This window comes from Saccopteryx bilineata, chromosome 11, assembly GCF_036850765.1.
Source record: "Saccopteryx bilineata isolate mSacBil1 chromosome 11, mSacBil1_pri_phased_curated, whole genome shotgun sequence".
Lineage (NCBI taxonomy): Eukaryota > Metazoa > Chordata > Mammalia > Chiroptera > Emballonuridae > Saccopteryx > Saccopteryx bilineata.
This window is the reverse complement of record NC_089500.1, coordinates 64,988,005-65,002,379: the sequence shown is the minus strand read 5'-3', so window position 1 is coordinate 65,002,379 and position 14,375 is coordinate 64,988,005. Positions and strand designations below refer to the sequence as shown.

The window sequence follows — 14,375 nt, the reverse complement described above, 5'->3', positions numbered from 1 at the left end:
ATTTGCTGAGTGAATAAGTGACTAAACACACAGCCTAGCTCCGAGTCCTCAGTATGGGAATGCATGGGTGCGTTGAACTCCCGCTGAGTGATGAGCAGGCTCTGGGGGCCTGGAAGGAAATGAGAGCACTTCCAGGGCCCGGAGTTCTCTCTCCACGTGCTCCGGTCCCTCCCAGGAGCTCAGGCCAGAATCATTCCTGAGGCCCTCGCACGCTCCTCGGCCGCATGACCCACACCCAGCAAGTTTTTCACAGTGTATCTAGGACTAGGCCACTTTGCACCACATACACTGCTACCTCCTGCTTCACCATGATGGTCCTCCTTCTCCTGGACCATTGCCACAGCCTCCCAAAGGTCACCTGAGTAGAGTTTCATAACAGCCTTGTCTAGAAAGCAGGTTGTAGGGAAGCATGGATAGGATGAGCCCTCTGGTGGAAGGGCGCAAGTCCAGCTACAAAGCTGAGAGGACTGAAGAGACTGGGGGGGGAGGACACTGTGGCTGGTCAAGGGGACATCTGTGTTTGATCACCTTCATTTGTATCATTGAGATTTTTATACAAGGAGTATTCGTGCATTTCTTACCTGTTTTTTTTTTTTGTTTTTGGTGTTTTTTTTGTATTTTTCTGAAGCTGGAAACGGGGAGAGACAGTCAGACAGACTCCCGCATGCGCCTGACTGGGATCCACCCGGCACGCCCACCAGGGGCGACGCTCTGCCCACCAGGGAGCGGTGCTCTGCCCCTCCGGGGCGTCACTCTGCCGCGACCAGAGCCACTCTAGCGCCTGGGGCAGAGGCCAAGGAGCCATCCCCAGCGCCCGGGCCATCTTTGCTCCAATGGAGCCTTGGCTGCGGGAGGGGAAGAGAGAGACAGAGAGAAAGGAGGGGGTGGGGGTGAAGCAAATGGGTGCTTCTCCTATGTGCCCTGGCCGGGAATCAAACCCGGGTCCCCCGCACGCCAGGCTGACGCTCTACCGCTGAGCCAACCGGCCAGGGTCTCTTACCTGTTTTTTTTAAGCAGCATTTTGAAGTGTCTGTGAGTCCGCGGTTGGGTGTGGAGTTCGTTCAGATTGGTGTTGGCTAGGTTTTATTGCTACTGGTTTAAAAGGCGCTGTGATTAGAGTCGGAAGACTGGGGTTTGGGGCTAGGAACGGCATTTGCACTGAAAGGCTCAGCAGAGCAAGGGTGAAGACGCCTGGCTTGGTTAGTATTGGGAAGGATAGGGTTCAGAAGGTGAGTCTGAATCAAGATTTGGAATAAGTTTGGATTGAATGGAGAAGGCTAGGAAGGGTTCAGGCGGGGTTGGAGTTTGAGATAAGATGTGGATTTCTAAATTATGTTTGAAATAAGGCAGGTTAGAATTTTGGACTGTGCGCCTTTGACCAAAGGAACTGCTTAGGCTTTGAGAGCCTCCCAACTCCTAGCCCAACCCCAGCATCTTCCTGCGGCTTTCCGCCTCAGCCCAAGGAAGGGGACTTTGCAGCCCCCCTGCAGGACACTGTGGCCAAGGGAAGGTGGCTGCGTCCGCGTCTGCAGCTGCCCAGGAGCAGCCAGTAGGACTCCTGACCCCACGCTCAGAGAGTGCTATCCTCACCCCCAGCCCCACCCCCGGGGCCCACGAGGTAGGAACAGCGGGACACTGGCAGCGCCAAGGTCACGGCTGCGCTGTTTGAGCGGTGTCGCTTTGACGTGGGCTCTCTGCGCAGCATATTTTCAACTTGTTTACAAGCCTGCGTCACTCGGGAACCTTTCACCACTGCCTGGGACAAAAGGTTCCTTTTTTTAAAAGTTCATTTTGGTCAGAAAGGGCATTGACCAGAACCCTGTACTCAAACTGGTGCAGGGCGACACCTTGTGGTCGATTCAGACAGCGCATACTCATCCATTCACCCATGACACCATTCACCCACGTGTATATATACTCTTTCCACACCTGCACTCTGCACGCCATACACCGTCTATGCAGAACACCCGTGCACCCGTACATCGCACGCCCACACGCCCACCCAGCACTTGTGACTTGGCCTTACATCCACTTTCTTTCCATTCATTCACCCATCCAGTCACCATTCCGCTGGAATTTTCATCTTTTCGGGTAAATATTCATCTTTCCAGTCATTTTACAAAATATCTATGGAACATCTTCTGTGTGTTAGGCCCCCCACAAAGCACTGGGATCAAGGGGTCACAGGACACTTCCGGTCTTTATGGGACGGACCTGTGGAGCAGCAGAGGAGACACACCCAGAGAGGCCTTGGTGAAATGACCGTAACACTCAAGGAGCATTATGAGGATGTATCCGCCCAGACTTGGCAGCCCAGCACAGCTAAGTGAGCAAACAGTTTCTAAGCTGAGCTTTAAAGAGTGGCTGAGATGAACCAGGCAAACAGGAGGGGGAAGGCCAGAGCCACCTCAGAGTGGACTCTGAGCAAAGGGTGTGGAGGAGCCAAAGGAAGAGAGGCCAAACCCACAAAGGCCTGTCAGCCCCTTGAAGGACTTAGATGTCACCCCAGTTAGCTGTGCCACAAAAGAGTTTTCTATACTTTCAAGCTGTTTTATTTTTTTACAGAACTGATACATGTCTACAACTTCATTGTACCAAATAGAGATCAGTAGGGGAAAAATAACAACCCATAATTCTAACACACAGAGCTGATATTTTGGTGTACGTGCATGTATGGAGCCCTCCTGTGCACCCATGGGGCAGCCTGTGCCAGGCTCCTCAGTGCCAGGTGCTAGAGTGACAGTGAGCAAGGCCACAGCCCCTCCTCAAGGTCTCACAGATGCCCCACTCTAAGGATATCTTGAAGTGGACACATCAGATGCCACTGGGGAACAGCCCATCATCTATTTGAATCACCCCCTCTCCTTGTTAACACAACTGATGAAGCCTAGTCACCTGACTTGTCCCTGGGACCAAATGCCCCAAAGCAAGTTCTCCCAGAGAGTTCCCATCCCCATGCCTGCACCGGATTAGGCATGCATGGAAAAATATTTTTGCTAAGCAAATACGACAAGAAGTGCTCTGGGGGGCTTCTCATTTTAGGAGGTGATATTGCCTTATCATTTAAGTCATTTCTTGTTCAGCTGTTTCTTTCTCTTTTTTTCCTTCTTTTCCAAGTGAGAGGAGGGAAGATAAAGACTCCTACATGCACCCCAACTGAGGATCCATCTAGCAACCCCCATCTGGGGCCAATGCTCTGTCCATCTGGGGCCGTGCTCACAACCAAGCTATTTTTAGTTCCTGAGGTGGAGGCTCCCCAGAGCCACTCTCAGTGCCTGGGGCCAATGTACTCAAACCAATCAAGCCATGACTGTGGGAGGGAAAGAGAAGGGGGGACGGGTGGAGGGACAGATGGTCACTTCTCCTGTGTTCCCTGACAAGGAATTGAACCCAAGACATCCACATGTCAGGCCATTCTACTGCTGAGCCAACCAGCCTGGGCCAGCTTCTGTTTCTTGCATCAAAATGCAGCCTAAATCATGTTAGGGAACTATTGTTGAGAAGTTTCTCATCTTGGGCTCCTGAAGCTAAGTGACACCCTCCTGTGGGGAACAATCTTGAAGGTGACACCCTGCCATCTCAAATCTCCTGTCACAATGGAATGAATGTCCTTTTCCTGCATATCTGGACCCCACACACCCTGGCCTCCTCAACACCATGGCCCATCCATCCCATACTACTACTCCTCCTCCTCCTCCTCCCCCTCCTCCCCCTCCTCCTCCTCCTCTTCCTCTTCCTCTTCCTCCTCCTCTACTTTCTTCTCTCTCTCTTTCTCTCCCTCTCTCTCTGTCTTTTGTTTCCTCTGTGCCTTCAGGCATAGCCTAGTCTTCACCCCTCTTCCTGGCTGAGCACAGTGCCAGTAGAATTATGGGTTATTATTTTTTCCCTGCTGGTCTCTATTTGGTACAATGAAGTTGTAACACTGTATTGGAACCCCGCCAGCCTTGCCATCTGACTCCTGAGCTGTGGCATTCAGTCTGGCTTTAATGACCTAGTCTCCACCAGAGCTGCAGGGAAGAAGTTGCTCATGTCTCCCTGTCCCACTGGGCGTCGGTGGGACTTCAGAGAGCAAGAAAGGGCCTCGGCCCAAATCCTCATGAATTCTCTTTCTCATCACCCATTCACACTTGCCCTGCCCCCAGTGCTTCCTGAAACTTCTCTCATCAACTGCCAGTAGTCCTCTGACAAATCCAATGAATACTTTTCAATCTCTTAGCTACTGGAGAGCATCTCTTCTTTTTAGCATATCTATTGAGATATAAATCACATACCAAAAATTTTACCCATTTAAAGTATATTTAGTAAACTCACAGAGCTGTGCAACCATCATCATAATCTAATATTAGAAATTTTCAGCCCTGGCCGGTTGGCTCAGTGGTAGAGCGTCGGCCTGATGTGCGGGAGTCCCGGGTTCCATTCCCGGCCAGGGCACACAGGGGAAGCGCCCATCTGCTTCTCCACCCCTCCCCCTCTCCTTCCTCTCTGTCTCTCTCTTTCCCTCCCGCAGCCAAGGCTCCACTGGAGCAAAGTTTTACCCGGGCTCTGAGGATGGCTCCATGGCCTCTGCCTCGGGCGCTAGAATGGCTCTGGTCACAACAGAGCGGTGCCCCAGATGGGCAGAGCATCGCCCCCTGTTGGGCATGCTGGGTGGATCCCGGTCGCACGCATGCAGGAGTCTGTCTGACTGCCTTCCCATTTCCAACTTCAGAAAAATACAAAAAAAAAAAAGAAAGAAATTTTCACCACCTGAAAGAAAAACCCACATACCCCTTTGCTATCACTACCACTTTTCCCAAACCCCACCCCACCTCCCGTCCCTGGCAAGCACTAACCTACTTTTTGTCTCTATGAATTTGTCTACTCTGAACATTGCAAATGAGAATCAAAGATATGGGGTCTTTTGTGACCGTCTTCTTTCATCTAGCATAACTTTTTCAAAATTTGTCTGTGTTATAATATTTATCAGCACTTCATTTTTTATTGCCAAATAATATTATATTGCATGAGCATACCATATTTTATTTATCCACTCAGCAGTTTATGAAAATTTCTATTTTTTCCACTTCTTGGCTGCTAGAAAGAATGTTGCTATGAATATTTGTGTACAAGTTTTTGTGTGGACATATGTTTTCATCTCTCTTGGATATACACCTAGGAGAGGAATTGCTGGATCATATGGTAAGTCTCTGTTTAACTTTCTGAGGAGCTGCAAACTGATTTCAAAGTGATTGCACCATGTTACGTTCTCACCAGCTCTGTATGAGGATTCCAAATTCTCCACTTCCTCATCAGCCAGTTGTCTGACTTTTTGATTATAGCTATTCTGGTGTGTCTGAAGTCATACCTCATGGTGGTTTTGATTTGCATTTCCCTAAAGATTAGTAAAGTTGAGCATCTTTCATGTGCTTACAAGCCCCTTGGAATATATCTCCTTTAGAAAATATCTACTCAACGTCTTTGCCAAGTAATTAGATCATTTGCTTTTTTATTGAGTTGTAAGAGTTCATTATATATTCCAGATACAAATGCCTGATCAGACATATACCTTGCAAATATATTTTCCCATTCTTTTCATTTTCTTAATGGTATTGTTACAGGACAAAAGTTTTTAATTGTTATGGAAGCCCAATTTATTTTTTTTCCTTTTGTCATTTACTTTTTATATATCAGAGCTAAGAAACCATTGTGTAACTCAAGGTCACAAAGATTTACTCCTGGATTTTTTTTTTTTTTTTTTTTTTTTTTTGGAAAGAGAGAGTTTTAGCTCTTGCATTTAGGTCTATGATTCACTTTGAGTTAATTTTTGTGTATGATGTGAGGTGGAGCCCAACTTCATTATTTTGCATGTGGCTATCCAATTATGCCAGCACCATATGCTGAAAAGACCATTCTTTACCCATTGAATTGTCCTGGCATCCACTTTCTTCTTTAAACTCTCTATTTTTGTGATTTTCCTAAAGAACAAGGCTGCCAGCTTTCTTCCCATTTCTCTGTCGCTTCTTTCCCTTTCTCCTGTGAGACTCCTCTTCCCCCAGGCTGCCCTGTTCTCCCACTCCAGACGTCCTCATGGCGAGCTTGCCTGTGACCTTCACACCACCTTTTCCCTGCATCTTCGCACCTGCTCCAAGGACAGCCCGCAGGCATTTCACGTGGAGCCCATCTACAGCCTAAATCACATAGAGCCCGTCTACAACCACATAGTTCTTTCCCCAGCCACACTCCATGCCGGTGCACTCTGGGGACGGAGGTCCCGTGCCCGTTGGCTAGGGGTGGCCTGGTGAAGCAAGGCCCCAGCGAAGCCGCTCTTCCCCTCACAGCTGCTCTCTGGAAAGGAGCCTTGAGCACACACTTCCCCCCATTCCCCATCTCAGCAAATGCACTCAAGCTGCCTATGTCCACTCCCCTCCCCTCACCCTACTGCCAGTCTCTCAAATGTCACTTTTGTCAGCCTCTCTCCATCTTAACCACCTCCATCCGGTGTCAGTTCAACATTATCGTTTGCTTAGAAACGGCTTTCTAGTGTCTCTCTCCAACCCATCCTTTCCACAAAGCTCAAGACCAAACTAAACACCAAAGCTGGCAGCGGCTTTGCCTTTTCTATGCTCCACTGGAGTGAGAAAAGACCACCACCCTTGCCTACGGAACAACGCTTTGGTCCTCAGTGACCCAGGGACACTGCCTGGGGCCCCTACATGCTGCCCAACCCTACCACTGCCTTTGCCACAACACACCCTATGCCCCAGCCTCACGGGGCTGCTCTTGCTTCCTGGACTCAGGCTCAGTCTTCTGTGCTCTCCACCTTTCTTACTCGTGGCGCCCTCTGCCTGTTCAGATCCTATGCAAGCTTTGACCCAGGCCAGATGACGCCACCCCCAGGATGCCCTTGCTAATGACTCAAGCTCACGAAATCACCCCTGGGCTCCAAGACTTTCTTTATTACTTTATATAACACTTTCTTTTGTACTGTATTCAAATGTAGATGCCAAAGCCACCCATCTTTTCTCCAGATGCCTATCAAATTATCTGCCCATCTGAGTTAGCAGGAAAGCAGTCTGATGACTATGACAAAAAAAAAAAAAAAAAAAAAAAGCGTGCCAGACCAAAATACCAAAGGGCAGGTGAAGGCACTACGGTGGGGAGAGGGTCCTGAGAGAGGGAAAGGCTGGAGCTTCAGACTCACTTCCAGGACTTGTCAGCTTCCCCTGACATATAGCAGATCATGGCTCTAAGAGGCTAATGGCACTTGACCAGGTGGTGGCGCAGTGGATAGAGCGTTGGACTGGGATGCGGAGGACCCAGGTTCAAGACCCCGAGGTCACCAGCTTGAGCGCGGGCTTATCTGGTTTGAGCAAAAGCTTACCAGCTTGGACCCAAGGTCGCTGGCTCCAGCAAGGGGTTACTGGGTCTGCTGAAAGCCCACAGTCAAGGCACATATGAGAAAGCAATCAATGAACAACTAAGGTGTCGCGATGCGCAACAAAAAACTAATAATTGATGCTTCTCATCTCTCTGTTTCTGTCTGTCTGTCCGTCTGACTCTCTGTCTCTGTAAAAAAAAAAAAAGAAAAGAAAAGGAAGCTTAAGAGGCTAATGGCTACATGTAGTTGGTAAAGAGAAAGCAGTGGGCGTGGTCAATATCACTCTGAGAAACCCTGATTTGAAAATTATGACGAGATATACCTCATACCTGTCAGAATGGCTATCATCAAAGACAAGGGATCACAAACATTAGTGAGGATATAGAGATAGGGGAACGCTGGTGAACTGTTGGTAGGAATGTTAACTGGTGAAGTCATTATGGAATACAGTATGGGTGTTCCTCAAAGAACTTAAAATAGAACTACTGTATGATCCAGCAATTTTACTTCTGAGTATTTATTCACAGGAAATGAAGACACTAACTTGAAAAGCTATGTGTACCTCCATGTTCATTGTAGCATTATTTATAATAGCCAAGACATGGAAACAACCTAAGTGTCTACCAATGGATTAATGGATCAAAACAATGTGATACGTGTGTGTACACACACACACACACACACACACACATTGGAATATTACTCAGCTGTGAAAAAGAAGGAGATCTTGCCATTGTGTGTGTGTGTGGCACGTGCGCGTGTGTAACATGGATGGACCTGACAGCACTGTGCTGAGTAGAATAAGTCAGAGAAAGACAAATACTGTGTGATCTCATATGTGAAACCTAAATACAATAACAATAATCAAACTCATACATACAGAGAAGAGATTGGTGGTTGCCAGTGGTGGGGGTTGAGGTTGAAGCAAAATGGATAAATAGGATGAAAATGTACAAACTTCCACTTATTAAATAAATAAGTCCTGAGGCTGTAATGTACAGTAGTGACTATAGTGAACAACCCCGTAGACATTAATATAAAATAGCAGACAAGCATTATTTGAAGCCAACTAGGTGCCAGGCTCTGCGAACCACACAACACCTCCCCCCAGGCCATTATTAGTATTCTCACTTCACAGATAAGGAAACTGAGGCTCAGAGCACTTAAGTAACTTGCCCAAAGCCACGTGGCCAGTAAAAGAGCTCAGAGTCGGACCCAGCCTGGACTGATGCCACTGCCCATCCTCTTGGCCATTGTGCTCTCCCGCCTGTCTTATGTGTGTCAGTCAGCCTTCCGTCCGGAAAACAGAGCCCTCAAGGAACTTCACAGAGGGATTTAATACAAGGAATTGGTTACACACTTGATGAAAGTAACTATATAGATGCAGAAACGGGAATGGTGAAGCCATCAGAAATCAGCAGGAGGGCAGCAGTCTAAGGGAGGAGGTGGTGTTGTGGGGCCCAGGAGCCAGGGCTGTCGGAACAGCAAGCCCACCTTGCTCAGCCACAGCCAGGAAGGAAAGGGAGGGGACAGCTGCCCCGACTTCCGACATCTCCCACCTTCCAATCCACTACCGGCTGGATGAGCCCAGCTGCTGGAGACAGAGGGCCTGGGCAATATGGGTGATGGACCCAGAGGAATTTGCCAGCAGAATGAAGGATATTCAAAAAAACAAACAAACAAAAACCGACGGGGCAGGCGGGATAGAAACAAAGGTATAGAGTTAGTGCCGCAGGAGCAAACTGAGACCCAGTATACAGCGGAGAACTGACACAGCTGCTTGTCCTGCTGGGAGACCACCTGCTCCTCTGAACACCCTTCCTGGGTTTGGAGGAATTGCCACCCCCACTACGAAAGCTGTTTCCCACCTCCCTTGCAGCCAGAGTAGAAGCAGGGACTCAGGTTTCGGCCTAGAAGATAGAAGGTGCAGGCAGGTGACCCAGTTTCTGCCAGTGATAATCACACAGCCAGGCCCGGAATCACAGCCACGGAGTCTGCACAAGGACACACCCACAGTAGGCCTTGGGCTCTGCTCCTTGCTACATCCTCCCAGCCTGGTTCCCCGTCCACCTGAAGATTCTGGGAGCTTCCATATCCTTTTCCCATTTACAGCTGTAGCTGACTTCTGTTGTCTGTTTCCAAGAACCCTGACTGATGCACCTTCTTCAAGGAGGAAAATATGAAATCATAAATACAAATTTCCCCTTTAAGAAGACCCATTTCTGCCTGACCAGGCGGTGGCGCAGTGGATAGAGCGTCAGACTGGGATGCAGAGGACCCAGGTTCGAGATCCCAAGGTCGCCAGCTTGAGCGTGAGCTCATCTGGTTTGAGCAAAAGTCTACCAGCTTGAACCCAAGGTCGCTGGGTCCAACAAGGGGTTACTCGGTCTGCTGAAGGCCCGCGGTCAAGGCACATATGAGAAAGCAATCAATGAACAACTAAGGTGTTGCAAGCGCAATGAAAAACTAATGATTGATGCTTCTCATCTCTCTCCTTTCCTGTCTGTCTGTCCCTGTCTATCCCTCGCTCTGACTCACTCTCTGTCTCTGTAATAAATAAATAAATAAAAAATAAAGACTTAAAAAGAAGACCCATTTCTTCCAACTTTTTTTTTTTTTTGAGAGAGAGGGGGTGGGGGAAGAGTGATAGGGAGGAGAGAGATGAGAAGCATCAACTCATAGTTGCTTCATTTTATTTATTGATTGATTGCTTCTAATATATGCCTTGACATGGGGGGGGGGGCTTGAGCTGAGCCAGTGACCCCTTATTCAAGTCAGCAATCTTGGGCTCAAGTCACTGACCTTGGGCTTCAAGCCAGCAAATTTTGGGCTCAAACCAGTGACCACGGGGCTATGTCGATGATCCCACGCTCAAGCCAGCAGGCCTAGTGAAAGGCAATGTGTGTTTGGTTAAGAGTGACAATGAACTCCTCAGTCTACAAGTCCTGTCTCTGGGACCCCTGGCTCTGCTGGGTACATTTGTTAACTTCACAGTGACTCAGTTTCCTCCCTTGTGTGACGGTAGAGCTAACAGCAGGACCCACTTCCCTGGGTAGTCTGTGTTAAATGGTCTCCAGCACAGAGAGCAGTGCCTGGCACAGGGAAACACTCTGTAAAGGTTCATGAAAAATTCAGGATGCTCCATAAACTTCCTGTTGAAAACAATGAAGTGTAAGTATGTTCAGTCGCTCTTTCCCTTTGAGTTATCTCTTTTCTAGATTCCCAAAAGTCTCATTGAAACTCTTGGTGCTTGAGATAAATAATTTCAGAACTGTTTGCTTTTCTACTTCAGTCACTAGTTAGCGAGTGCTTGCTGAGACCTAACTCCAGTGCACAACTTCCCGTTCTGCTGGTCTGTGTGACAGTTAGTAGGGCTGCAAGGCCACAGAAACAGGCACGGCTAGATCGCTTAAGAGGTCTCTATCCTGGAGGTTAGGGGAGCCGCTTGCCTGTTTAGGATATTTAATGCTGGCTGCTTTAACAAACACTCCCCCATACCCATCTGCACCCACACACACACACATGGGCACACAACCTATTTCCTCCCTGTACACAGCCCATTGTGCGTAATTCCAGGGGAATGCTGTCACTACAGGTGGGACTGTATCTTCCAGAGGTGATTCCAGCATTCCTGCTCCTTCCCCCTCCGGAGTTTCTCCGCACTCCCACCCTGAGCTCTACCAGAGATCCTGCAGTGAGACTGGTTTCCCACCCACTACACTAGCCTTGGGCAGAGCTAGGAGCTGCTAGCATTCTCACCGTCACCACGTTACCACCTGCAGACTGCTCTTGAGAAAGAAGAGCCTTGACTATTCCTAACTCAAAATAGCCTTTGTCTGTAGATAAATCCCCTAAATACACAAAAAAATTAGGCAGCCATGATCGGAACTCAAAGAGGGATCTCTGGCTGCTCTGGGGGCCCACAGTCTCAGGGAGGGAAAGAGCCTGTAGCCACACCAGTTGGTGAATCTGGACGATAGAAACTGGATCCCAGCTCTTTATCACCTCATCTGTTCCCCTCTGTTTATTGATAAAACTTTTACTCTGTGTCTTCATTCTTTGTCTCACATGCGAATCCCAGGAGGGCTTGCTACAGCTCAGATTGACCGCTGCACCCCAGAGCTTCTACTGCACGAGAAGCAGAGCATTTGCTTTCCCCACGAGTTCCCAGTATTTCTGAAGCTACAGTTCCCAGGACTGCACTTCTGCAGAAAGGACCACGTGCGGCCGATGGTGCAATTTGAATCAATAACTAACAATGAAGAACCCCATAACAGGCCTTGAAGAAGGTGCCATAGTGGAGGTGGCCTCTCTCAGCTTTCCTACAACCCCAGCTCCCGGACTGAGCCCAGAGGAGGTGCCAGCAGGCCCCAGTCCTTGAGTGAAACATCTCCTTCCCCGCCTCCCCAGAGTCTCTCTCTCTCTCTCTCTCTCTCTCTCACACACACACACACACACACACACACACAGCTGCCTGGCACTCCCACCGAGGGGCACAGAGGGAGGCTGCAGAGGCACATCTGGGGCTGCTTGGCTGAGGCAGGCAGACAGGGAAATATCACCTACTATCACATACTCTCAATCACCTTTAGCTTTTAATTTAATTTGGTTTTGAACAGGTAAAGTATTACCATGGTTCAAAATTCAGAAGTGTCCAAGCCTGCCTTGTGAAAAAGAGCTGGGGGGAACTTGACCAGGTAGTGGTGCAGTGAATAGAGAATCAAACTGTGACCCAGAGGACCCAGGTTCAAAACCCTGAGGTCTCAGGCTTGAGCTGGGATTCACCAGCTTGAGCCCAGGGCCCCTGGCTTGAGCGTGGGATCATAGACATGACCCCATGGTCGCTGGCTTGAAGCCCAAGGTCGCTGGCTTTAGCAAGGGGTCACTGGCTCTGCTGTAGCCCCCCCCCCCCAATAAGGCACATACGCAAAAGAATCAATGAACTAAGGAGACTAAGGAGCCGCAACGAAAAATTGATGCTTCTCATCTGGCTCCCTTCCTGCCTGTTTGTCCTTATCTGTGTCTCTCTCTGTCCCTGTCCCTGTCACACAAAAACCAAAACAAAACAAAAAAACCCATAATGAATGACCATGAAGGGCGGAGGAAGGTGATCTCTGATCACTAGATCCCGTCCTGGCGGCTCCTAGAATTGAAGTGGAGGGACTCTACTCGACACACACCCCACCCTTAGGCCCACAGGCCTCATTCCAAAGTGGCCGGCTTCGGAGGCTTTTGTGACGTCACAGCCCTAGCAGGCAGGAGAATGGTTGCCATGACGACGTAAACCAAAGGGCTGGGTGAGGTGAGTCTGGAACCCCAGCACAGAAGCTTGGGAGCAAGCGTGGGTGCGCGAGGCTGTGCTGGGCAGCGGGGGCGCGGGTGGCGGGGCAGAGGCTGGGGGAGGGGCACTGGCGGGGGGCGCACGGGACTGTGCTGGGCAGCGGGGGCGAGGGGGCGGAGCAGAGGCTGGGGGAAGGGTACTAGGGGGAGCGCGGGGCTGTGCTGGGCAGCGGGGGCGGGGGTGGGGGCGGGAGGCAGCAGGGCAGAGGCTGGGGGCGGGGTACTGGGAGGAGCGCGCGGGGCTGTGCTGGGCAGCGGGGGCGGGGGTGCGGAGCAGAGGCTGGGGGAAGGGTACTAGGGGGAGCGCGTGGGGCTGTGCTGGGCAGCGGGGGCGGGGGCGGGGGCGGGGTGCTGGGGGAGCGCAAGGGGCTGTGCTGGAATGGGGTGCGGGATGAAGGTGCGCTCTGGACCTGGACCGAAGCACAAGGCCCCTTTGCCAGGCTCCCTGCCCTTCCTCTCTGGCCACTATACTTGCTTTGTCACTCACTCTAGCCATTCCTCTGTCCCAAGTCCGACCTCAAGCCCCGCCCAGTGGGGTTGGGGAGCCAGGCCCTAACCCGCGCCTCTGGGACCCAGAACCGTGTCTATGGCAGCGTAGCAGGAATGTGGCTGGAAGCTCGCAAGCTTTGGAGTCCAGGAATCCTGAGCTGGAATCCTAGCTTCCACCCTTCCTTGCTGTGTGACTTTGGACAACTCTCCAAATCTCTCCTTTTTCCCTCCTTTGCAAAAATAAAAAGACATTAAATGTTAAGGAGGTGCTAGGCATTTTTGATTAAGCTCATGGGCTACAAATTAGAAAAGACCCGTTCTCAAGGAGCTTACATTCTGGGGGGAAGTAGGTAATAAACCGATGTTTTAAAGCAATAATCAGACAGTGGGTAATTGCAGAGAAAAAAAATAGTGAGGTCATATGGGAGAGGGGGGTTAAAAACCCACTTTAGGTGACGTGATGAGGAAAAGCTTCTCTGAAGGGGTGATGCTCTGGAGAGAGTGGGAGCTGGGAATGGCAGAACACGTTTTGACTGAGGAGGCAGCAAAGGCCCCGAGGCAGACCGTGTTTGCTGTGTTCTGGCCACAGGCAGAGTAGGCAGGAAAGCTAGAACTAAGTCAGGAAGGGGAGGGAAGATGGGGTGTGAGAGGAGTGGCAGGGAGCTGCTGGTGTTGGCCACATGCGGAGCCCTCACTAAATGCCAGCCACCAAGGGGAAGGGAGACTGTGGGCCTGGAAACCATCAGGCTTAAGCACTGTGTCGCTCCCCAGGTTGGAACTTCCTTTAGCCAAGGTCAAGTTTTGCAGCAAGCCCTTGTTCCTCTGCCAGGATGTCCAAGGTCCTGCCTACTACAGTCTCCAAGAACATAACATACAACAGTAAGTACTCAGGCGGCACGGGCTCTCTCAAAGAGCAAAGACAGCCTGGGACAGTGAGGTCTCGACTTAATCGACGGGTCAGGGGATGCTAAAGTATGAGGCAGAAATCACTGTTTGCCAGGTTCCCTCAAACCCCATGGATTCATGACCTAAAGTTGCTAGAACAAAATACTACTACAGACAGGTGTCTTTAACAACAGAGATTTATTGTTTCTTGGTTTAGGGTCTGGGAGTCCATGATCAAAGTGTTGGGTTCAAAATCAAAGGTTGGTCCCTTCTGAGGGCCACGAGGGAGAATCTGTTCCCGGCC

General features: G+C 50.0%; 1 protein-coding gene and 1 non-coding gene across 2 annotated transcripts in view; both read left to right on the top strand.

Moving 5' to 3' along the window:
* The first annotated feature begins 4,355 nt into the window (after positions 1-4,355).
* Positions 4,356-4,431, top strand: TRNAI-GAU (transfer RNA isoleucine (anticodon GAU)). The gene has a single exon. It is a non-coding gene; the product is annotated as a tRNA-Ile (tRNA).
* Positions 4,432-12,591: 8,160 nt separating this feature from the next.
* CFAP100 (cilia and flagella associated protein 100) overlaps positions 12,592-14,375 on the top strand; it is a 49,961-nt gene continuing 48,177 nt past the window's right edge. Inside the window, exons 1-2 of the mRNA XM_066246767.1 lie at positions 12,592-12,659; positions 13,958-14,065. Of these exons, the coding sequence (XP_066102864.1) occupies positions 14,017-14,065 (49 nt within the window). The 5' untranslated portion in view covers positions 12,592-12,659; positions 13,958-14,016. The remainder of the gene's footprint in view (positions 12,660-13,957; positions 14,066-14,375) is intronic.